General features: G+C 46.0%; 2 protein-coding genes and 1 long non-coding RNA gene across 6 annotated transcripts in view; 1 reads left to right on the top strand and 2 right to left on the bottom strand.

The window, feature by feature from the left end:
- The window catches only part of LOC308483580, a 97,415-nt gene that overhangs the window by 11,818 nt on the left and 60,667 nt on the right, over positions 1 to 24,930 (bottom strand). The window lies entirely within an intron of this gene.
- BRAP (BRCA1 associated protein) lies at positions 1,305 to 22,563 on the bottom strand. 2 transcript variants are annotated; one of them, XM_081017406.1, is made up of 12 exons: positions 22,367 to 22,563; positions 20,940 to 21,101; positions 19,324 to 19,522; positions 16,735 to 16,924; positions 14,692 to 14,805; positions 13,122 to 13,270; positions 11,233 to 11,308; positions 10,059 to 10,197; positions 6,769 to 6,878; positions 6,371 to 6,460; positions 5,091 to 5,194; positions 1,305 to 4,530 (listed from the first exon to the last, which is right to left on the bottom strand). In XM_081017406.1, the coding sequence occupies exons 1-12, from the start codon at positions 22,446 to 22,448 to the stop codon at positions 4,170 to 4,172; spliced, it is 1,776 nt and encodes a 591-aa protein (XP_080873532.1). In that variant the 5' UTR covers positions 22,449 to 22,563; the 3' UTR covers positions 1,305 to 4,169. The 2 variants fall into 2 exon arrangements, with proteins under 2 accessions (XP_080873532.1, XP_080873531.1); XM_081017405.1 differs by having other exon boundaries at positions 19,324 to 19,525; positions 22,367 to 22,561.
- ACAD10 (acyl-CoA dehydrogenase family member 10) overlaps positions 22,734 to 24,930 on the top strand; it is a 35,709-nt gene continuing 33,512 nt past the window's right edge. The window contains exons 1-2 of one of the 3 annotated variants that reach the window (XM_081017326.1): positions 22,734 to 22,807; positions 24,570 to 24,762. In XM_081017326.1, the coding sequence (XP_080873452.1) occupies positions 24,579 to 24,762 (184 nt within the window). In that variant the 5' untranslated portion in view covers positions 22,734 to 22,807; positions 24,570 to 24,578. Of the gene's footprint in view, positions 22,808 to 22,893; positions 23,154 to 23,950; positions 23,999 to 24,569; positions 24,763 to 24,930 lie in introns of those variants that run through there. The other 2 variants (XM_081017328.1, XM_081017327.1) reach the window with 2 other exon arrangements.

Here is a 24,930-nt window from a genome sequence, read left to right as displayed (position 1 = left end):
AGGCATTCCAGAACTGCTTTGCTTGCTCTGGAACAGCCTTGACCAACATGTTAAAAAAAGATACCTGTACCCCTTTTCCCCAGGGCGCATGCCTACAGGCTGGGGGATCTTTGGCCCTTGTTTTAGCCGGCAGCGAATTAGATGGTCTGACTTAGCAAAAGGCAGATTTGTCTCTCCTCGTGACAAGCAGCATCCCTAGAGTGGAAGCTCACTACTTCAGTGTACAGTGGTGCCCCACAAGACGAATGCCTTGCAAGACAAAAAACTCGCTAGACGAAAGGGTTTTGCGTTTTTTGAGCTGCTTCGCAAGACGAATTTCCCTATGGGCTTGCTTCGCAAGACGAAAAACGAAAACGTCTTGCAAGTTTGTTTCCTTTTTCTTAACACCGTTAATACAGTTGCGACTTGACTTCGAGGAGCAACTCATAAAACGCGGTGTGGTAGCCTTTTTTGAGGTTTTTGAAGACTTTGGTGATTTTTGAAGCTTTTCCAAAACTTCTTTTAAACTTTTAAAACTTTTTTGGGGGGTTTTGGATTTTGGGTTGGGGTGTTTGGAATTCAAGGACTTGGTGTTGGGGAGGGATTTGCAAGAATCTGGAAGCTTGTGTGGTTTTTTTCTGCATTTTTATGATTTTCTGTGACCATTGGGCCACTCTGCTGTTTTTAAAAAAAATTTCTGGATTTGAATTTCTGTGTGGTGGGTGGCTGGGGGAACAGTTGAGGAGGGGTTTGCAAGAATCTGGAAGCTTGTGTGGTTTTTTTCTGCATTTTTATGATTTTCTGTGACCATTGGACCACTCTGCTGTTTTTTTTAAAAAAATCTGGATTTGAATTTCTGTGTGGTGGGTGGCTGGGGGAACAGTTGAGGAGGGGGTTCTTCAGCAAGAAGCAAAGAGTGGAAGAGGAACCTTCTTCGAGTTGTCCCCCAGAGTCTTAGAAAATGTACTGTACACTTTGTTGATTTTTAAATGTTTTTCTGTCAAGTTTAGAAACTTAATTTATTGTTCCTTCAATTTTTGAAATGCTCTTTACAGTATGTGTGACTTTAAAGAGCACTTAATAAACTCTTGTTGTACCAAATTTGGCTTTGTTTGGACTTTTTTTGACCACAGGAACGCATTAATTGAATTTCAATGCATTCCTATGGGATTTCGTGCTTCGCAAGACGAAAAATTCGCTAGACGAAAAAACTCGCGGAACGAATTAATTTCCTCTTGCGAGGCACCACTGTACCTTCTTCCAAATCATCGTAGATATTAGTAAATCTACTATCCAAGGGAAGCACATACACAAATGCCACTGTGCATATTTTAATCCAGTTTAATAAAGTCCCATTGCAGATGTTACAGTATATATTATAACAGACACCCATATTAATCTGTGGGTGTTGCTAGTGTCAGCCAAACTCCAGTCTATCCTCTGAATAAATCTGACTGCTCTTAGCTCAGCAGGGCAAAAAGCTTGGCAGATTTAACAGTGTTCAAACACAGCACAGGTGGCATCTTAAAACGTCAAGCAATTATCCTCAATTTCTAAGAGGTTGGGACTAGAAACTAAGAAGAAGAAAAACATTTCAGAGGAAATGAAAGGCTTCTCAGGGAAGAATCCAGATCTTGCTCCAAGCCCTGAAATTAGGAAAGTAATGATGCCAAGGCGAGTCTGAGCATACGCTGATCTTTCCAAAAGATTCCCTGATAAGTAACACATTTCAAACAATTACTCAGTGCCCAGGTTAATCTTTATATGACATGGACTTAGTGGTTTTTAAACTGCATCCTCTCTTTCCGCCTGAACTTTTCTCCCCAGATGAAGAATTTCCCTTCTTCCCTAGCACACCAATATTGCACAAGCCTCATCCTAACTCCAGGGGACCTAGGAGGACAGAGGAGATCACGAAGCAAGAGTAACCAAGTGCAAAAATAGGATTGTTTCAAAAATAAGCAGAGTAGTTTCTATAGAAGAAGGTTACACTGACCATTTAGCTTTTAAAATTATCGTATCAAGACTGTACAATGCATGTGCACAGAACTTTTTTTTTTAACAGATACATTTGTGCTACAAAATTTGATCAAAAAGAGTCAGCAGCAAGGAGCTCAGAAAACTACTAGTCAGCCAAAGCTGATAAAAATCTGGTACTGCAGGTGGCAAACTGCATCAAGTGAGGTTGATAGGCTTATGTTAAGTTGGTGGTGGGGTGGATACATTCCCCCCCCCCTTTTCAAAGCAAAACATAAGCATGTTAGCAGAAACTTGTAGGCTTGATTTTTAAAAAACTATAATTTTCAATCCAGCCAGTAGAATACTACCAATGCCAGTATTTCGCCCTGTGGCTCTAGTTTGTTCAGCGAGGGCCACCACTCATTATACCTCCATTATACCTCCAAAGCGTACACTTCTACAAAAAAACCACCAGGGCCTTAAATTGTTGTAGCCCTTGAGGTGTGTGCAACGCTTGCTGCTGAGTGTAAAGTTGCCGCGGACAAGGCAAAAGAGCAATATTTGGCATGGCAAAAAGTCTTCACTTGAGGAAATGTGCCATTTGGAGGGGTGGGGGCAAGACCCAAAGCAGTGCTCAGGTTGCAGGCAGAACCTGCCTATTCACAGCTCTCTTAAGATGTCAAGAGGGCATTAGGGCAGCCACACACATTAGCAAACAGAAGAGACGAGGTTTGCTTAAAATGCAGGCGTCTGAAGGGGGCAGAGGGTCTTCCAGCCCCTTTCTGACCACCTCCACTTGGTTTTTGTCCTTAGAACCCCCTGAGCAGGGTTCTTTTGTGCGGAGGAGGGTTGGCTTCTTAAATACCTGCCGACGAGCTCATTCTGCACAAACTGCTGAAATTCTGCTATTTCCTGCTAAGGGCTAACTAAAATAGAATTGACACACAAACACACATAACCGACTCCCAAGATAGTTGCAAGGAAAACCACATGTGTGGAACCCCACAGTGGAAACACACACTTGGGACATGGGGAGCGGATAGGAAGTGAAGAAGCAGCGGCAGGGGACAGGTTAGGTACATGCACACAGCTTTTCCACTCTAAATCACTCTCTCTCAAGGCAGGTTTCAGGGTCTGGTCACGTGCAGTGCATAGTCAGTTATCAAGGCAGAAAACACGTTGCCAAGAGGAGGGGCATTTGGAAGAAGACAGGGAGGGGATGCAGGTCCAGTGCAACACAAGGAACTGGGGCATTGTGAATGAACTCGGGGACACCCAGCGTGGTAGTTTTGCAATTTCCCAGAAAGCTCCCTAGCCAGCGTGGTCCTTGCTTTGCTGCAAGCATCAACCTTTCTCCTAAGCCCTAGGCACCTGAGATTTCAACAAGGCAAACCTTCAGTGCATTTCCCACCCCTTAAGCAGATTTCTCCCTCGCTTTCTGGACAGCCCTTCAAAGTCTGGACAATGCTCTTGATTAACTCAGCCCTCCGTCTATGATTCACCAGCCAAGGCCTCCCAGAAGTTTTACAACCGGGAGGGGACAGGCTTAGGACAAAGGCCTCAAAAAGGACACATCTCACAGAGATGCAGTTCTTGCACCCAACACCTCGGAGCTCTTCAACACCAACATTCAGCAAGGCTCCTGGCACAAAACTTTCCAGCCGAGCAGAACTTTCCCACTCGACTGACAATTCTGCCACTTTGCAGCTCACACCTACCAAGAGGAGAGACTGCCTGCATGTGCTTTCAAGCCAGGTGCCTCAAAATCAGGAAAGGGAGCCTGGGTCCAGGTGTACTCCTAGCTTACAAAAGGCGCAAGGCCACAACGTCTCTTCCTGCGCCCCCCTGGAAAAAAAAGAAATCTAAGGCTCTTGTCATTTTGGTTTTTTTGCACTTAGTTTAAAGTATGATTTCAAGCAAACATCTAAAACTTGAACACAGTGTTCTCAGGTTATGCAGCAGAGAAGGGGAGGCTAAATACGGCCAGACAGCCAAGGAGTCACTACATAGTGCCTATGAGTAGCTAGATAGCCAGCAGAGGGAAAGAGCATTTTAAGGGCTGCCGATGGCTGTTGGCTAGTGCACTGGGGTAGGAAAGGCTCTGCAAACTGGTCGCTCATCCCTTGCTAGACTCTTGCGCCTGCTTCAACTGACAGGCAACTCTCCTTCAGCCCCCCCGGCCACCCCTCTGTGGCCAGTTTCAGAAAGGTCAGCTGCGGCCTCCTCATCTCTCATTTGCCCCTCTTGCCTCTACCCTTCCGGGATGAAGGCTTCCCGGGACCCCCCGCCGATGAACCGGCTGACGATGCCATGGCAATATTGATCTGTCCATCTTGGATTTCCTGCCTAGCCTCAGCGGGGAGGTGATTGATCTTCTGCTGTGTCTCCAGGTAGAACATGACGTCCCGCAGTTGCTCCTGGACCTCCGTGATCTGCAGGTCCTTCTGCTCACATGTCTCCTTCAGAAGCTTCTCCTCCTCCTTCAGCTTGTTCTGGAGCAAGATCTGGTTGGCTCGCAGGCACTTGTTCATTTCCTGCTCCTCCTTCAGCTCTGTGGTCAGCTTGGACACTTTGGTGTTTAGTTGGGTGCACCTGAAGGGCAGAAAATGAGAGGGAACTATGTTACATTCAGAGTCTACTCCGTAGGATGTGGGTATCAAACAGTAGTCCCAGAGGCCATGCCAAGGTAATTACCGTATTTTTCGCTCTATGACGCACCAGACCATAAGACGCACCTAGTTTTTGGAGGAGGAAAACAAGAAAAAAAATATTCTGAATCTCAGAAGCCAGAACAGCAAGAGGGATCGCTGCGCAGTGAAAGCAGCAATCCCTCTTGCTGTTCTGGCTTCTGGGATAGCTGCGCAGCCTGCATTCGCTCCATAAGACACACACACATTTCCCCTTACTTTTTAGGAGGGAAAAGGTGAGTCTTATAGAGCAAAAAATACGGTACTTCATTATGAATGCAGCAGGCCAGCAACACATGAGCATTCGGCTTTTCATGTGCTCAGCAAAACAATTTAAAAACATTTTAAAAGGGGCAAGCGTCCAGGAAAAAAGACTTTGGTAATCCCACCTGCCATTGAACCAAATGTGGTTTGACTGCACATGATTTTGGCCTCTTAAGGATAAATACAACACAAAGCACATACTTCCTTTCAACAGATTGCTTCTCTTTGACCAAGTCATTCAGTCTGTGCTCGAGCGAGTCGCATTTCTCAATCGTCTCTTTAAATTTAGTCTTCATGTTGTTAATCTGTTTTTAGAAAAAGAGAAATGGCACTTTTCAAGCAAGCCAGAGTCTAACTGGGTGTTCTCTCCATAAGGGTTGAGTGTTCTGGAGTGATTCCTAGACTCTGGCCATTTCCTGGGGGAGTCAGTGAATAAATTTCAAGAAGAAAGATAACAAAGAACTACGTAAAAAACTAAGAATTTGAACTGGAGCTTCCTTCCTTCCTCCCTCTCCATTTTCCTTTTGGGTTGTGTGTTTTTAGATTGTAAGCCTGAGAACAAGGGTGGTCTTTTTTGGGGAGCCTTTTCTAATGTGCATTATGCAAAGGGCCACAGTTCAGTGGCAGACCACCTGCTTTACTTGCAGAAGGTCCCAGGTACAATCCCTAGGCAGGGCTGGGAGAGAACCCTGTCTGAAATCATGGGAAACCATGGCTAGCCAGTGGGAAAAGTGGCAAGAGGGGGTGGTACACTCATGCCGTGTTCATCTTCTGCCCCCAAAAGGCCTGGGTAAAAAGGTCTAGGATTACGTCCAAAATCCTCCCACCCCCAAACTTAGGACCATCAGAGAAGATGCCAATTTGTTTGACCAACTGTGGCGATCACACAGGGTCCCCAGACGTTTGACGGTCTAGTGACCCTGTGCCACCACTGTAATTGCTTTTCGCTTTCACCAACCCGTTTCTTACGGGTACACACGGAGTCCAGACAAGTTGTTAACATTAACAAATAATCAAGTTTATTTCATAGGCATGAACAAGCTTATGGTTTCAGTTAATTTTTCTTGGCAGTTTCTTAATCTTAGTTCCTTAACTGTCCTATTCGTTCCTAACACCTCCAAACTGATTATCCCAACTAACTATCTGACTCCACTAACAGTTCCTCTCACTCTCTCACCACACAACTCGACCAACCCCACTTATCCTCCCTCTTCCTTCTCCAACTCTCAACTGACTTTCACACAACACCCCCTCTAACCCTAACGCCTCCTATCAGTTTCCACGGGCCAATCACATCACACTCATTTTAACCCTTTCCTTATGACCCACCTAGGAGGCAAACGCCACACCAACTTTAGAGGGAAGAGCAGTATCACCAATTTGCCCAACCTCCCTCCACTACCAGCCTGCTACCAGCATTTCCTTCAGCCTGCCATCCTCAGAAGAGCTGAACGTGCCACTAGCGCCCATAAGAAACTCACCTCTTCGGCCGTGTCCTTTTCTATTCGGACTATCTTGTTCTCCCAGTATATACGCTGGGACTCCAACTGACTTGTCAGCAAGTAAGAGTACTGTGTTCAGAAGGAAAGAAGAGGCAATGAGAAGGCAATATTCCACAGGGAGAGCCGTTCTGGCATTTGACATGGGTCTAGGATTCTGCCCTGACATCCCCACAAACTCAACAGCTAGCTTGCAACTGAAAAGGACCTGCGGCCTCAGTTGTCCGAGTGCCATTCAAGCTCACATGTAAACAGAGGGCTGCCTGTTGTCTCCATTCGTTTGGGTTACTTTGCATTACCCACCCAACTTGCACCAACCATTAAGGAAGCCAGAGAGAATGTGTAAAAGCAAGAGGGGAAGAAAACCAATGCGGACTTGCCTCTAGTTGTAATGCGTCAATCTTCTCTTCTTGGCATATGTCCCCCTCGCACTCATACTGAACTAGCTTCCCATCTGTTTTGCTGGCCACTAGCCGGTGGACGTAATTGTCTAGAGAGAGAGACAGACAAATGCAACAACCCTGACTGACTAGCTCCAATTTCCTATTTGGAATTACAAATAGATACAGAAAGCAAGAGTAAAATTCAGTTACCAGTTCTACCCACGCCCACCATACAACAAGCCCATCCTGTTGGGAATCTCGCAGGCGGAGCACTCAGCTACTTCCAGTCTCGCCCTACAGGAGGAGTTGGGCCCTGGTAAGGAAGATGGCTGCACTGCTGAGCTTCTAGCCAGCTCAAGCTCAGCCAACCTGCTTCCTGCAATTGTCCCACAGGACCCAGGACCCACCTTGGTTAAAGTTCCATCTAACTCAGTATTGTCTAGAGTATACCAGTCATTCACAACCTTGGGTCCATGGATGTTGTTGGACTACAACTCCCATCATTCCTAGCCAGCATGCCCAGTGGTCAGGGCTTATGGGAGTTGTAGTTCAAAAACATCTGGGGGATTTACCAGGTGTATACATCAGAAAGCCTTTGAATTCCCAATATTTCTATAGAGGCTAATTTCTTGCTTCATTTGTGCCAAGGCAATAAAAGCAAAATGAAAAGGCATAATAAAGACTTGTACCTAAAGGGTTAGCTTGAGATACGTATTTTTCTTCCTTGTGTTGTTTGCTCTTGGGGGTTTTTTTTGGAAAAAAACAATTTATATATATATATAAATGAACGTTTCTATATATAAATAATATGCTTGCCTGTAAAATTTGTGTTTGTTACTATGTTGCTGATTGATCACTTGGGCTTGTGCACACAATTACCGTGATCACTTCCATCTTAAAAGCAGATATCTAAAATCTATATATAATGGACTGTGGGTTGTATACAAACTATTGCATACACATACAAGCTGGTCCTGATTCAAAGAAGAAGCAAAACATGTATAATATTATTACTACTTGAATGCCTCTGTGACTGATTAATTTTTTCATTTTAAATATAAACTTTTTTTGTAGAGTGTATGCTTAATGTTTTATTATTTTGCCTCCTCCCGTCTGCTGTTTTGTAAATACATTTTGTTCTGTGTGACTTGGTTTGGAAATAGTTAACTGGTACTGTAATTTGCATTAAATAAAAAGTAGGTTAGCCTGGACATGAAATTTAAAAACAAAACAAAACATCTGGGGGCTCGAGGCTGAGAAAGGCTGGTCTATACTGATTGGCACTGGCTCTCCAGGGTTTTAAACAGGATATTCCCACCCAATGTGAAAATGCCAGGGACTAAACCAGGGACCTTCTGCAAGCAAAGCCGGTGCTCTGCTACTGAACTTTGGGGAAACCTCAGTCCTGGCCTTTCTTCAGTTCTACCAGAGGAAGTATTCTACATATGATTTGCAGAGAATTCAGAGGACAATACTACATAATTTATGATACTGTCTCTGGGGGGAAAAAGGAAATGGAAGATTCTAAAGGAGAAGATTGTGATACTATCATAAACACAACAGGAAATGTAATTTGAACACATGGAACTGGGCATGAATTAAAGGATATATAACAAGGGGGAAATTATGGAACATTATCCCAATATTTGATTGCAGTGGAGATTTTATAACACGGCCATGGATGGAAGGATTTACTATTATTCCATATGGAGGAAGAGTGGTGAGAATTAACAGAGGTAAAGTGAATATTAAAGAAAGAACATGGTTGACTTTTACCAGTAATAATGATAGTTCAGAAACCCCTCTTGGACTTTTTGTGAGAAAAAGAAAGGAATGATTCTGAGACACTTTGACTTAAAAGAAATACTGTTTAACAGAAAGTAGAAAAGACAGGTGTTATCATGGACTGAATGTCTTAATCTTTTCTTTTTCCCCCTGTAACTGGCAGATGGAAAATCAAATGTCCTTTTTACTTTTCTGTAATGTTACTTCTCCATTTGTCTGTTGCTTTCTGTCTCTTTCCTCTCTTCTTGTTTCTTTCCTTTTCCATTTTTGCATCTCTCTTTTTCTTTCGAGTCATATGTATGGGGCCTTTGCTAATGTCCAGGGATTGTGTACTCATGGGGGTGGTTCATGGCTGATGGGTGGGAGACAGGGCAATGTTGGTCTACCTGGGGGAGAGGCTGGGAGCAGGAAAGAAGGATCCCAGGTGAGAGCTGGGAGGGGTGCCTACCTTCTGTGGGTGGTGGGGGCTGAGAACTGCCTTTAGGAAAGGACTCTGTACTCTTTTTTCGCAGTAATTATAATAATTAATAATAATATTTTTTTATTTATACCCCGCCCTCCCCAGCCAAGGCCGGGCTCAGAGCGGCTTACAAGCAATCATAAAAACAAGATGAATGATTACAACTTAAAAACAAAAATAAAATACAACATTAAAATAATGGAACATTAAAATGTAGCCTCATCGCAGGAGGAGAAGGAAAAGAAAAAAGAAAGAGAGGGAGAGAGGGAATCAAATTGGCTCCAAGCCAAAGGCCAGGCGGAACAACTCTGTCTTACAGGCCCTGCGGAAAGAAATCAGATCCTGCAGGGCCCTGGTCTCATGAGGCAGAGAGTTCCACAAGGCCGGAGCCAGAGTGGAAAAGGCCCTGGCTCTGGTTGAAGCCAATCTAACTTCCTTAGGGCCCGGGACCACTAGGGTGTTGCTATTTATGGACCTTGAGGCTCTCCGTGGGGCATACCGGGAGAGGCGGTCCCGTAGGTACGAGGGTCCTAGGCCGTGAAGGGCTTTAAAGGTCAAAAGCAGCACCTTCAATCTGACCCTGTACTCCACTGGGAGCCAGTGCAGTTTGAAAAGCACTGGGTGAATATGCTCCCATGGCAGAGACCCCATGAGGAGCCTCACTGCAGCATTCTGTACCCGCTGGAGTTTCTGGGACTGCTTCAAGGGCAGCCCCGCGTAGAGAGAATTATCTTACTGTATTGTGAAAAACTTTAATAAAAATCTAACAACAACAAAGAACAGTGTTCTGTCCGGCTCAGTACTGCCTACACTGGCTTGCTGTGGCTCTCCAGGGTTTCAGATGCAGACTGATGACATTCCCAGCCCCCTTTTGAACTGAACCTGGGACTTCCCACATGCAAAGTAGATGGTCCATTTTCCCTAGAAGGACCAAGAGCCTGACATGGTACGAGGCAGGTTTGACTCGGCAGCTAAATACCGAAGCACAGATTTAAGGCTCAGCAATGGCTGCTCCTCAAGCAGTGTCAGGTAGAGGAAATACCTCCAGCGTAGTCCCAGACTCTGTGATTGGTCAGCTGCATGGCATAGGTGTGCTGCGTCTCCTCAAAGTGCTTGTAGGCGTGCCGGCTAACGTAGCGCCCGCATCCAATGTGCCCGCAAATCAGACATATCCACAGGTTCTGCATGAAAAGAAGGATTGTACTGAAGCTCAGAAAAAGCAGACAGACAGCCAGGCCGCGATCCTTACACTTGCTGCAAAGTCCCAATGAACAGTGGAATAGCGAGTTTTGAGTAAACATGCAAAGGATCCCATCGTCGGGCACCGAGAGGAACAGAGGGGCACTCAAAGGTGGGCTGGGGCACACTGGGACAGGGGGCAGGCCCTGCTTGCCTATCAGGTGCCTAATAATAATAATAATAATAATAATAATAATTTTTTACTTGTATCCCGTCCTCCCTGGCCAAAGCCAGGCTCAGAGCGGCTAAAAACAAGTAAAAATAGCACAGTGTACATAAAATTGCACAATCAATTAATTAAAATGCATTCTAGAATCAATTCAGAATCAAATTAATGGCAACCATCGGGTTAGGAGAGAGGGGGTCAGACTGTGCCTTGGTCCTGGTGATCCAGACTGGCCAAAGTCCTGGTGGAACAGCTCCATCTTGCAGGCCCTGAGGAAAGATGTCAAGTCCCGCAGGGCCCTAGTCTCTTGTGACAGAGCATTCCACCAGATCGGGGCCTCGGCCTAAAAAGCCCTGGCTCTGGTTGAGGCCAGCCTAACCACCCTGTGGCCCGGGATCTCAAAGATGTCTTTATTTGAAGACCGTAAGTTCCTCCGTGGGACATACCAGGAGAGGCAGTCACATAGGTACGAGGGTCCTATTGCGGTATAGGGCTTTAAAGGTCAAAACCAGCACCTTAAACCTGATCCTGTACTCCACCGGGGGCCAGTGCACCCAAGACTTTACTGATGTGCCAGTTTGCCTTAGCAAATGGGAAATTTGTTTCTTTCTTAGCTTATCTTTTCTTCAAGCAACTGCATGAACCATTTGCAGTTGGGTGGGGACACCCTCTGTGTCTTCTGATCCCTCCTTACTGCAACCCCTATCCCAGTGAGATTTAAAAGTGCATTCAGGGTTGGTTAGCCTGGAGAAAATGGTTCCCTCTGTAAACTGCCCCCGCTGCAGACGATACAAGTTCTGTGCCCACTCACTTCTTGGACTCCACACTCAAAGCACTTGTTCTCTTCCACAGGTTCCGGCGTCTGGCAATACCTGCACACAGGACACCTGGAAGAGGCAGGGGAGAGAGAAGTGGTTACAATCCAGACCGATTAACTTGTGGGAGGTGCAGGGCAAATTCAGCTGCTGCTGAAGTACGACTGCCAGCATACATGAGTCCAGCAACCTGCAGAGGGCACTGCGTTGGCTATCCCTGTTCTAGCCATTTTAAGCACTTCCTAGATAACTCAGTAACTTAAAAGAGAAAGCCAGGACAGGAATATAAGAAATCTGCTAAGAATATGGGATGGGTTAGACCAGGGGTCAGCAAACTTTTTCAGCAGGGGGCCGGTCCACTGTACCTCAAACCTTGTGGGGGGCCGGACTATATTTTTGGGGGGGGGGCAGGGAATGATCAAATTCCTATGTCCCACAAATAACCCAGAGATGCATTTTAAATAAAGGCACACATTCTACCCATGTAAAAACACCAGGCAGGCCCCACAAATAACCCAGAGATGCATTTTAAATAAAAGGACACATTCGACTCATGTAAAAACATGCTGATTCCCGGACTGTCCGTGGGTCGGATTTAGAAGGCGATTAGCCCAGATCCGGGCCCTGGGCCTTAGTTTGCCTAACCAAGCGTTAGACTAAGCAACCCTCACTGCTGCTGCTGAAGAGTCAGACAGAAGCAGAGGGAATAAAAAGTAGAAACAACATGGTCAAAAAGAGCTTTGGAAAACCGGGTCCACCTTGGCCAAAAGGGTATGCCGTCATCTTTAACTGTTTCAGTAATTTTATCTTGCCCTATATCCTAGGTCAGGGATAAGTGAAGGCTTCTTCCGTGATGCCATGAGCACAACCACATCATTCTGTACCCCCACTGCTGTTAAGCCCAAGTGCTTTTTCTCTTCCTTTTCCCCCACAAAAAAACATAAGAGCAGCCCTTATCAGACCAGAGGCCTATCTAGTCCCAGCACCTTGTTCTCACAGTGGCCTCTCGGAAGCCGACAAGCAGGACCCGGGCACAACAACACACTCCCCAGCAACTGATCTATAGGCAGGCACCATGCCTCAAACACTGGCGGCAGTGTCGGGTTATGAACTGTTGGCTATTTTAGATGGGGACCTGCTCTACTGTGCAGACTAAAAATAGTGGTGTTTATATAGCCTATAAAAGTAACATGATTTGTTTAAAAAGTCAAGTGAACACACTAGATCAAACCAAAGCCTGGAGAAGAGGGGGTTAAGGGGTGATATGATAGCCATGTTCAAATATATAAAAGGATGTCACATAGAGGAGGGAGAAAGGTTGTTTTGTGCTGCTCCAGAGAAGCGGACACGGAGCAATGGATCCAAACTACAAGAAAGAAGATTCCACCTAAACATTAGGAAGAACTTCCTGACAGTAAGAGCTGTTCGACAGTGGAATTTGCTGCCAAGGAGTGTGGTGGAGTCTCCCTTCTTTGGAGGTCTTTAAGCAGAGGCTTGACAACCATATGTCAGGAGTGCTCTGATGGTGTTTCCTGCTTGGCAGGGGTTGGACTCGATGGCGCTTGTGGTCTCTTCCAACTCTATGATTCTATGATTCAAGTCCAGTTTGGGGGAGGGTTGTTTAACCTACAGGACTTGTTGATCTCGTCCGCCCAGCCAGCAGGGCCATGGCTCATGGATGAGGGAGTTTCAGCTTAACTTCTGGAGGACTTCAAGTTAGCCATGCCTGATTCAGGGCACTGGCAGGTTTTCTGGAACCCTCACATTTAGGCCCACTGCTACATGTTGGAAGGGCAACAAAATTGGGAAAGGCACGCAAACAGCTCTCTCTCTCTCTCTCCCCCCCCCCCCCCGGCAATACTCCAGAATGAAGAGCGCTTCTTACGTGGTGTCCTCCCACCGCTGCAGACACTGGCTGTGGAAGCTGTGGTTGCAAAGCGTTGTGAGAATCCCATTGACGGACTCGTCCATTCTCTCTAGGCAGACAGTGCACTTGGGGAGCTCAGTCAGGTCCATGACAGGAAGACTGGCCCCCTGCAGAGGAGGAGGAGGAAGAAAAAAGGCACATCCAGATTTGTCAGGGTGCTGCTTGATGGCACATGCAACCAAGCACATATTTACACTGGCAAAGTGTTCATTTCCCCCCATTCTTCTTTTCGCCTTCTCAATAGCGAAAGGGGATTCTAAGCCCACCAGCCACTTTATACAGAGGCCAAAAACAGCAGTGCTCATCCATGGCAGCACACAGAGCTGTAGTGCCCGAAAAACCGAGCCCAAGTTAGAAACAAAAGCCCACCTGGCAAAACAAAACAGGATGATCATGTTTGGAGATACAGCTTTGATGGAAAAAATTAAGCCAGTGTCAGATTAGCTAAAGTTCAGGCTAAACCTGGCGCATATATGGCTTCCATTTCTTATACAGTGGTACCTCGGGTTAAGAACTTAATTTGTTCTGGAGGTCTGTTCTTAACCTGAAACTGTTCTTAACCTGAAGCACCACTTTAGCTAATGGGGCCTCCTGCTGCCGCTGCACGATTTCTGTTCTCATCCTGAAGCAAAGTTCTTAACCCGAGGTAATATTTCTGGGTTAGCGGAGTCTGTAACCTGAAGCGTATGTAACCTGGGGTACCACTGTACTTATTTATTCCTCATTTGTAGGTGCTAAATCATCAGCCTTACATGGGATGCAGATTTCTAAAGAGATTTAATAAACGAACATGATTCTGTCCTTATTTTCTATTCCTTATTTGTCTTCCCTATGCATGTATTAGCTTATGGGAATAAATCGCAAGAGCCCTGCATTGGCTTTGCTGTCACTGTTAACTCTTTATTGCACCTTTTAGATGGTACAAAATGCCTGGAACACGCTCAATGCTTTCCACCGACTGCATACAGCACAGGAAGATTACTAATGGTGGAGAGGCTGTCATTCAATATGCCAATCCCACCCCCTCCAATTACAGTGGTACCTTGGTTCTGGAATGGCTTAGTTGTCCAACAAATCGGCTTTCCTTCCTCTAAACAGAGTCCTGGGCAGTGAACAATGATCAACAAACCCAGAAGTAAGTGTTCCGGTTTGCAAACGTTTTTCGGAAGCCAAACATCCAACACGGTTTCTACTTGGGTGAAGAAAGCTCCTGCGGCCAATTGGAAGCCATGCCTTGGTTTTCAAACGGTTTCAGGAGTCGAACGGACTCCCAGTACTGATTAAGATCAAGAACCAATGTACCACTGTGCTGATCTTCTCCCCAGACTTCCTCAGAACACAGTTTGGAAGCCACTGAGCAAAAGAATCAAGGGGCAGATTGGTGTTTAAAAATTCACACAAACAGAGACAAGTTCTTTTGTAGACATTCACAATTCCTGCTGGAACCTTGAGGTGCTGCATCCAGCTGGCTGAAGGGACCTGGGATCCTGAGAGGATGCCAGAGTTGGAAAAATGTGACGGAACTTACATCTTCTGACTTGAAGACCTCTGCCCTCTCCACGTAGACCAGCTGGCAAACATCCTCTTCTATGGAATTGAACTGCCGGCCATTGCAAGTCATGTAGAAGCTGTCTGCATCTGCCTACAATTAAAGCAAAGGAGAAGAGACTGAGTTGTCTGGATGGAGAGAGCACAGCCCACTACAGTGAAAAGCAGAACAGAGGCATCTGTGCCAATAGGAGACAAACTGAGATTACTTCCCAGGCCGGTGGTGCTCACACAGTCCCCTCAGAATCTAGAACAGTTTTTTAAAAAGGAAATACCGTATTTTTCGCTCTATAGGACGCACGTTTTCCCCTCCAAAAATGAAGAGGAAATGTGTGTGCGTCCTATGGAGCGAATGCAGGCTCCTTGGCTTCAGCGATAGCAACGCGAAGCCTCTGAAGCGCAGAGGGAGAGCTCCCCCTGTGCTCCGGAGGCCTCATGTTGCTTTCGCTGAAGCCGCCTGAAGCCCCGGAACGCAGGGAACTCCCGCTGTGCTCCGGGGGCTTCAGGCAGCTATCCGCAAGCCTTCAGAGCGCAGCAGGAGTTCCCGCTGCGCTCCGAAGGCTTGCAGATAGCCGCCTGAAGCCTGGAGAGCAAGAGGGGTCGGTGCACACTGATCCCTCTTGCTCTCCAGGCTTCGCTTCGCTGGAGAGGCGCTGCACAGTTTTCCCTCTCTGCGCAGCGCCCCTTCAGCGAAGTGGGAAGAGAAATGGAAGGGGCTCCGTTTCTCCTACCGCTTCGCTGAAGGGGCGCTGAGCAGAGAGGGGGAGAATTTTTTTTTCCTGTTCTCTCCTCCCCCCCCCCCCCATAGTCCAGTGCGTCCTATGGTCCGGTGCGTCTTATAGAGCCAAAAATACGGCAAGTATTTATAATGCACACATCCTAACTCTGCTGAAAGCTCAAATGCTGCTGCAAATCCAAATGTTTATTTTGAAAGCACCTGGAGCTGTACAGCACCAAGATTAAGCAAGGCAAAGATAAGATATAAAATTTATAGGTGCCAGAATCAAGTTAAAAACCCAGATTCAAGTTTTAAGAAGCCTGGGATTTTCCATATATGGATACTGCTATATTCCAATAGATTAAATCCTAACTTCACAAATGCAAATGAAAGACTTGTATGTGTTTTCTGGTCAGGTTTTATTGGAGACAGCCCACCTCCAGCTTCCCTGCTTCTTGCCACCTTAATGCTCAGTCAGAATCCCCCAAGCCCACCTGAGTCAGTGCTTCAAGTCAAACATACAAACTGAATCATTTTAGACAACTGCAAACTGCTTGTGCTGTGTCCAGTAACTGACTCCTGACTCCAAAGAGCCCTGAATTGCAAATGGTTTAAAATCAGCAACAGGAGTGTCTCCAAAGAAGTAAAGCTGGCAAAAAAAGGTGGTACTTTCCCGTAAAAGCCAAGTCTCCCCCACCAAAGGAACCAAACAGCAGAGACCTGAACTTACCTCTCTCCCCTCCAAAATCTTAACACTCTAACACTCTAAGCCTTCCCCAATCTGGTGCCCTCCAGATGTTTCAGATTGATGGGAGTTGTAGTCAAAGCACATGGAGGGCACCCAGTTGGGGAAAGGTTCTCCAGCCCTCAGAACAATCACACAGAAGGTACCTATGGACAGCATAACCAGTTAAACCATTTAAGATGGTATATTGGGCATATGAGCTGGTGGTGGGTCTCACAGACCTTTATGAACCTAAAATGGCTTCCAGTAGCTCTGGGCTGCATCCAGGTGCTCCACAACAGCAGTTTTAGGAAGGTACATGCAGAAGAGCATATGTTTTACTGCTGAATGTGCCTCAGTGAATGGTTAAACCTCTTCAGTGGTTACTTGGGTTTAAATTTTGTTTCATTTTTTCTGGGGTAAAAGTGTGCTTGCGAATCTTGTTCACTACTTCTGGCATCCTGGGAAGAAGAAACAGCTGGGTGTTTCTAAAGCATTTTTTGAAAGAACTGTGTACTTGGAGAAAACTGGTCCCGTCCCCCCCTTTGGCCAAAGTAACATTTCATCTCTTGGCTTTTTACCTGTGTACTAAATTTGATCAGGACCATGTACTGGTTTGGGGTGGAGTCTCGTATGATCTTCATGTGCTCGATGACGTCATAAAAGGAAGCCACAAACTTCATGAGGTCGTGGCTGGTCATCGTGGCAGGCACCGTGAGAATGCACAGCATGGCACTGCGCCGAACGTCTTCTTTCAAGGAGGTCATCTTGCTGAATGAGACGGGAATTAGAATGGTCAGTATGTTCGCTGGCATTTTGAAAGCCTCAAGCCACCAGTGAAAGCCTTAATTAAAAAGCACAGATGTATTACGGATCTACTTCATTCAAAGGCTCCCACAGTACAGATAATTTGTACAACAGGGTCTTCTGACGAGGAAATGTACTACCTCTTTCACTTTCCTGCAAAACTGCACTAATTAACCCAAGGGCAGCCAATGTGGTGTCCCTCCAGAGGTTTAGAACTCCAACTCCCATCATCCCGGCCATTGGCCATGTTGGCTGGGGCTGATGGGAGTTGGAGTCCAACACATCTGGCATCATGCTGGCTACTTCTGGATTAATCTGTAACTTTGTTTCATTATAGGTTTCTCAACCCCACTGAACCTGGTTACCTATTACAGAAAATCACTGCTGTGATAACAAACAGTACAGCAGAAAAGCTCATCTCAAGTTCATCAAGAAGATGATCAGCAAAGGAAGACGGACTTCCTTGGTAGGCAGCTGTGAGCTACTGTGGATCTTCTTTCACAACGGGAGTGGGCAACCGCCAGCCTGCGGGCCAATATTGGCCCACCAAGCCATTTTTCCCTAAACCATGCCCATCAGCGGGCTTCATGGTTTAATGTACCACTGGCTACACGCGTCTGATGCGCAAATATTTGTGCTAGAGTAGCATGAGAATGAGAACTTAAAAGGAAAGGAATGGGGGAGAAACTCACAAAAGTTTATGTAAGGTGGGTGGCGCTGTGGTCTAAACCACAGCGCCTCTTGGGCTTGCCGATCAGAAGGTCAACAGTTCGAATCCCCGTGACGGGGTGAGCTCCCGTTGTTTGGTCCCTGCTCCTGCCCACCTAGCAGTTCGAAAGCACGTCAAAGTGCAAGTAGATAAATAGGTATCGCTCCAGCGGGAAGGTAAATGGCATTTCCGTGCGCTGCTCTGGTTCGCCAGAAGCGGCTTAGTCATGCTGTCCACATGACCTGGAAGCTGTCTGAGGACAAATGCCGGCTCCCTCTGCCTAAAGAGCAAGATGAGCGCCACAACCCCAAAGTCGTCTGGACTTAATGGTCAGGGGTACCTTTACCATACTTCCCCTTTAAGATTGGCATGAAAGGTACTTTGACAGGTGGTCAGATTTGGTCCCCATGACAGATCCTAACTTTTGGTGTGGAGCTAAAAGTGTTCCCCACCTGATGTCAGGAACAGGCAGGCCACTGTCTCCCAGAACCAAGAGGGAATTGAAAAGGGATGCAGAGAGAAAGTTTCTATGTAGGAGCGCTCTCTGGCCGTGTGCACACAGCCCATTAGGGAAGGATACATAAACTGGGGTGAAGAAAAGGGGGGGGGGCTGTTTCAACTGCTGCATAGTCCACAGAGCTCAGACCTGGGAATAGCTGCCTAGATTCTACACTGGTGTGCGTAGGTATTCAGAGCTGCAGAAGCAACTGTAAATGTTATCTTTAACAATAAATACTTAACTATCTGCCATGTGCATTCCTTGGCTGTGAACCACCCATGGCCGCCCCCCCCCCCCGCCCTACAATATGCAGCAGCTGAAAGAATAGCTACAGTACACCCTTGATTTGTGCAAGACCACAAAGAGGCCCAAGACTCAGGGCAGTGTTCAAAATATGAGCAACCGATTTGCACCCTGAAATATCCCAGAACCTTCTTCAACATACAGGGGCTGCATAGCAATGCACAGGGTTCCTAAACAGGTAATAGGAGTTTCCTAAATGGTAGAGAACCACCACCGTAAAGAAACTAGTGCAAGAACCAAAGTGTAAGTAAATATTTCAAACCAATAACTTTCCCCCAAACACTTTCCCAGACCCTTTAAAGCATCAGTTAAGGCAATTTTAACCTGCCTCCCTGGACTTTATCCTGCTGCTACTTTCTTTTATTGCACTTTTAAAAAAATGACTAAACCAGAGTTACCTCTTCCAAAATAAATAAAAATAAAAATCTAGGAACTGGATTCATCACATTTCAAAGAGTACCTAGGGATTTGCCTTAAATTAGGTTCAGTTTGGGCTAGTATTGTCTACGCTGGCTGGCAATAGTTCTCCAGCATTCCAGGAAAAGAGAGGAACCTATTCCAGCACCCACTAACTGATTCATTCATTTATTTCTTAGACTTATATCACACTTTTCCTCTAAGGAGCTCAAGGTGATACCCATTGTTCTCCCTTTCCCCGTTTTATTCTCACAACAACCCTGTGAGGTAGGTTAGGCTGAGAATGCGCATCTGAGATCTTCAGCAAGCAATATGTTTGCTCTTCCACTGACTTAAAGCCCTTCCCCTAAGGGAGCAGGAGTTTCACAAAAACCATACAAGGCTTGGATCTGTGACCCACTTCACACAAGCCACGTAAGAGAAGCACTTCCTTACTTTGTCTTGTAGAGGTGCATGATGCCATGAACTATTTCAACCGACGGGTTTCCACTGAAAAAGGAAATCTGGTCTGGAAGCTGCTTCGAGGGGGAATCCGGTGATGTCCCAACACCCCCACTTTGGCCATTATGTTTACTCCGGTCATCCGGGGAGGATGCCTCAGATGCTTTGCCTTCCTCCATCACTGCTTTCAACGCTTCTTTTTTCATGAATCAAGAAAAGTATAGGTCAGAAACTGCCTGCGTGAAAAATTCAACTGCTCTTCTAAAACACTATTTCCATACATTATAAAGGGAATCTACTCAGAAAGGGCCCTTTGTAAATTGTGTACATCAGTGACTACTTCCAAGCCGCAGTTCACTATTTACCAACCCGGGAGCATGTCCAACAGAGTCAGTGAAACCAATCTGAGGGTTTTGTTTTGAGTAGGTGACTTGCAAACTGGTCCTCCAGACTATTTAGTCATTGAAAGGATCAAGAGGCCACTGACAGCTCATTTACATGCATACTGATTCCAAAGCAAGCTCCAGTGTGCCAATGGGGATTCCTTCTGAATAAGTGTGTTTAGGATTGCAGCTCTAACCTAGCATCCAAAAGGTAAAGACCGCAAAGCAGCCCCTAGCAACTAAAAACATTTCTCAGGTTATGTTTGATCACAAAAGGTTGCATCCATTGAAGGTGTTCCATTCGCACAAGGACTTCTGCATGTGCAACAGAACTTCCCCTCCCTCTTTTCTCCCTACCCCCATAACTAAAACCTGCTCGAGAGAACTGCAGGAAAACCCAGAACAGTAGCTCAAAGGGGTGGGGAGGACAGGGAGGGAAAGGTCTGTTATGCTCATGCAAGTCCTTTCATGCAGTTCAAAGCATGGTAAGGCAGGAAAGTTAATCCCTGATTCAATACTCCTTGATATCGTTGTAGAATTATTAGAATGTGCTTTCCCTATCTGACTCCCTCTAGACTAGCAAGTCCCATCAACCAAAGCCAACATGGACAATGGTCAAAGATGCTGGGAGTTGTAGTTTAAAACACCTGGAAGGCATCTTGTTCACTACCCCTTCAATAGGCAGGCATCAGTTCTAAGAATACTTTAAAACTTTAGAACAGTGTTTCCCAACCTTGGGTCTCCAGCAGTTTTTGGACTACAACTCCCATCATCCCTAGCTAGCAAGACCAGCAGTCAGGGATGATGGGAACTGTAGTCCAAAAGCAGCTGGGGACCCAAGTTTGGGAAACACTGCTTTAGAACAATCTTGCAAACAAATCTACAGAAGTTGCAGGCTCATAACCATTCACTGTTTGGGGCATGTCCTTGTCTCTAAGAAACAAGGGCCGAGAGCCAAGTCTGTTCCTGTCCTGCCCTCTCTCCCAGCTTATACAGTAACAAGAACAACAAAGTTTTCCTGTTTGGTCAATTAGTTCATTCTGGCACTTAACAAGTCTGATTTAGGAGTGGTCCTGTTGTATGGCTAAGTGGAAAGGAAAAAGCTCACACTATCATATGCATGTTAACTGGCTCTGCCTGACACCCACTGATAGTGGTATATTTTCTTGAAGCATAAACTTGCACCTGCATTTTGCCCAGAAGCACATGGAAGCACCATACCAGTACCTGCATCAGGCTTTATAGTTTCAATGATCATATCAGTCATCTCCCTGCGGCCAATGTGCTGGTGAATGATAGCGGCTTTCTCAACAGGCTCCTTTCCGTCTAAGGAGGCTGTGGCAGCTGCTAGTGATTTCTCCTGGATTTCCTCATCAGACATTTCAGTGGCTAAACAAAAACAAAAACAGTGATGTGTATTATTATAATAGCTATCCACAAGCTAGAACAAAAACAACAAAAGCAAACACACCCTTTCAAATCTAAATGATTATATCCATTGCAGTTGAACTAGCCTATTAATTAATTCATTCTGCTTTAAACTTGTTGGAAACTATCCAGAGTGGCTGGGGCAACCCAGTCAGATGGGTGGAGTACAAATAATTAAATGTTTCCGGCCTCCTATTGGTTCAGCATTTGGGTTACAACACACCTGTGACATCATTTAGCTGATCTCAGAGGCACTTGTAGATACAAATCAGGTCATGAGCAAAGCATTACACACACACAAACACACACATGCAGTGTAACACAGGTATCCGGGTTTTCCTGTTAGAGCAATTGATAGGATGCTTAATTAGACAACTTCCATCACATTATTATTATGAAAGGGCCCTGTTTGATAGGGGAAACACAAGACAGAGACCCTATCTCCTTCTTGCCGCTGTATTAAGTTAATAACAATTTGTCACGTACAATAACAGACATATACGCAGAAACCAGGAGTCTGTGTAGCATTACCGGGGGGGGGGGGGGATTAAACATTTTCTTACATTTTCTAAGATGTCACAGATGAAGATGAGGGCACGCTTCTATACCAGTGACTGCCTATTTTAACATAGAATTATTGCCTCAAGTGTACATCCTGCATTCCCAAACATACCACACATTCTGGAAGGGATTTGTCCTGTGTTGTGCACGCATACTCTGCATTACCTTCTCTGACATAGGTTTCTGCCAGAGGGCTTATTAGTAAACCAAGCGCACCAACTTTCATATATAACTGTTGTTGGAGGGGGAGCCCTTTTTCATTTGAAACATTATAACGCTCTACGTAGATCGATACCAGTAACTCTTCATAGCAAACAGCAACAATATGAAGTTTGTCATTAACTTGGGAACACTGCTCTACCTTGCTCAACATGATCTACTTCAGCCGACATCATCTCTGTGTGATCTCACCTACCGAGGCATCTGCTCTTACATAAGCGCCTTTTAACTAGAGGATACAATTCGGTTAGGCTTTCTACCTTTGGGGATAAAATAATAACTGCTGTGCTTTAAAAGTTGTACTTTTTTCTTGTAAAACACACTGGGGGTCACTGTAGTAGAATTTTAAAAATATTTATGTTTGAATCCCTCTCTGAGAGACTTCCCTCTCTTTCTCTCCACCCCCCCGGCTTGTTCCCCCCTCATTCTCCCCCGAGCCCCCTCACCGGCCGCGCTGTAAGGAAAGCCGCCCGGCACGGGCGAAGTCTCGGCCAGCTCCAAGCGAAGGACCACCAGCGACACACTCATAGGGCCCGCCCTGGAGGGGCTCCCGAGCCCGCGGGGCCCGAGCGGGGCAGGGGAAGGGGAAAAGAGGCCCAAACCGCCCCCGAGGCGCCAGCTGTGGCTCCTGCTGCTGTTGTTCCGCCGCCTTCGCCGCCGCAGCTCCCTAGGATTATGAGCCACTTCCGCCCCCTGGCTCCCTGACCCTTGACCCCCGCGCGCGCAGGCGCAGAGAGGGAGCGGCGGAAGGGGGCGGGGCGAAGGTTGCCAGGTCTTCGGCTCTTTAAGTGGGCGGGGCTGTCGTGAGGACGTCGCTCTTCCCTCCTGCCCGTGTTCTCGCGAGAACCGCCGAGAGGCAGAAGCTGCTGCGAGGGACTCGACGCAAGGTTCGTCTCGGGTCAGAGGTCACCGCAGCTGCTTTCTGGGGAGAGGGCGGAAGTGAGGGTGGGGGACAAAGGAGAGAAGGGCAAAATGCGGGGGGCTGGAGGTTGTGGCCTTAGCCTTAGGGAAGGGGGTGTCAGGAACCTTGAAAATGGTCTTTTGCGCGGTGGGATTTGAGTCACTGGTGGTGTCTGTCTACTTTTTTGTGATCTCATGTCCCCCATTTTCAGTGTAGAGCTTTTGTTCTCAGGTTGCCCAACCGTACAACAATAATAATAACAGTAACAGTAACATGCAAATAATTCAGCAAACTAAAAGCAATACCCAAATAGATGCTATAATGAAACTGCTGTACGTTAAAAGAACAAATCTGTTCAAATATTATTTCTCCATTTCCTATTTAATATATATTTATTAACCCTGCTTTTCAGGAGATAGCTTTACAAAGCCACACACTTAAACGGCACGCGGCAAAATGCAGATTAAAACTTGTAAGCAGCAGTGCCACTGCCAGAATTTCTGTAGCCCAATTAACATTCTCCCTGGAAAGCAGCAGAGAACTACACCCCCTGCAATTCTGCCTGAGCATTGACAATAATAATAATAATAATAATAATAATAATAATATCTTTATTGTCATTGCCCCTTTCGGGGACAACGAAATTACTTGAGTGCTCCATAAAAACACTAATTAACCAATACAGTATAATACAGCAAGGGAGATTAGATGACTTTCAAAGTCCGGGCTTCCCATTCAGGGCCAAGATCGCTCTGGAGAAGAAGCTGTTCTTAAGACGGCTCGTTCTTGTCTTCATCGTCCTGTATCTCCGTCCCGACGGCAAGAGCTCGAAGAGACAGTGACCAGGATGCGATGGATCTTTTACTATATCCAGTGCCTTCCTATGGCACCTTGTGGCATAAATCTGCTCTAAGGTGGAGAGTGGGCAGCCAACAATGCTCTCTGCTGCCTTAACAACCCTGCACAACCCCATCCTGTCCTGTGTAGTACAGCTTCCGTACCACACACATAAGCCATAAGTGAGCACGCTCTCAATGGCACAGTGATAGAAGGCAAGCAGCAGTTTCTGCGGAAGATGGTTTTTCCTTAGTATTCTCAAAAAGTACAGTCTATGTCAAAAAGTACAGACTATTCTGGCTGGGGTTGGTGGGAGTTGTGAACAACCGACGCCAGACAGGTAGAAACAGTGCAGTGATACTGTGCAGATTTACAGGCACAAAGTGATAGGGATAATCTTCAAAGCCTTATACCACCTTCCCTTATCCTAGACTGTTCATACCTTACGTGCCAGTATGCCCACAACCAGGTTGTTGGGCATGTGGTGGGTATTATTTTCAATAGCAACTCCGCATTTGTGGAAACCTGATCCAATTATAAGATCAGACAAGACTCATCCTACAAGTTTTAAAGCTGCATTTGAAAACATGTTTATTCAGTAAAATTTGGAGGGCCACAGGTTTCTGATAAGAGGTGCGCAACCTAGCCCTAGGGAAGGAGCCACCTACATAGTCATGATAAATTTTTATTTATAGCTTACCACAGGAATATGGAACTTGTGGCCCTCTGGAGGCTTCTGGATACTTGATCACCACACAGAGCCAAAACATCAGATGTGCTGAGTAACCTGAAAGATGCAAAAGTTAGCATTGAAAGAGAAACCTGTGCAGACAAGAAGTTATCCCAAGATCTGGAAACTACTGACTTGCAACAAATCTCTAAAGCGTTTACTTTCCCCTTTATATACACAGTTCCAGAAAATGTGTGCTGGGCGGTTCTTCCAAGTCTTCTGTAACCACCATGTCAGGAGATCACACATCCTACAACGGTTCTGGTACAGACCTCCGCACTCACTATGGAGAAATTCTTCAACCTGTCCCTATAAAGCTGTGATCTTTGATATGGGTGGTGTTCTCCTTCCTTCCCCAATCAAACTGGCATCAGGTGAGTGTCTGTATCAGTGGCATTCCCATCCAGTCTGACATTTGCTGATTGAGCTGCCTTAATATGGAATGCAAAGTGGAATATTCCAAGTCCTTTCTCTGCTATGTAAAATGTGTCTTGTATTATTGTGCCCAACCCCAAGCCAGGGGTGCCTGCGCTTTCCCAGGG

This window comes from Podarcis pityusensis (assembly GCF_964106645.2).
Source record: "Podarcis pityusensis genome assembly, chromosome: 8".
Taxonomy (NCBI): Eukaryota; Metazoa; Chordata; class Lepidosauria; order Squamata; family Lacertidae; genus Podarcis; species Podarcis pityusensis.
The sequence above is the reverse complement of the archived record's forward strand: the minus strand, read 5'-3'. Positions and strand labels throughout refer to the sequence as shown.

Coding starts and splice junctions, on each gene's coding strand:
- BRAP (XM_081017405.1), bottom strand. CDS start 22,448: ATGAGTGTGTCGCTGGTGGTCCTTCGCTTGGAGCTGGCCGAGACTTCG. Junction 21,102..22,366: donor CTTTCCTTACAGCGCGGCCG/GTGAGGGGGCTC, acceptor GTTTTTGTTTAG/CCACTGAAATGTCTGATGAG. Junction 19,526..20,939: donor AACTATAAAGCCTGATGCAG/GTACTGGTATGG, acceptor TCATGAAAAAAG/AAGCGTTGAAAGCAGTGATG.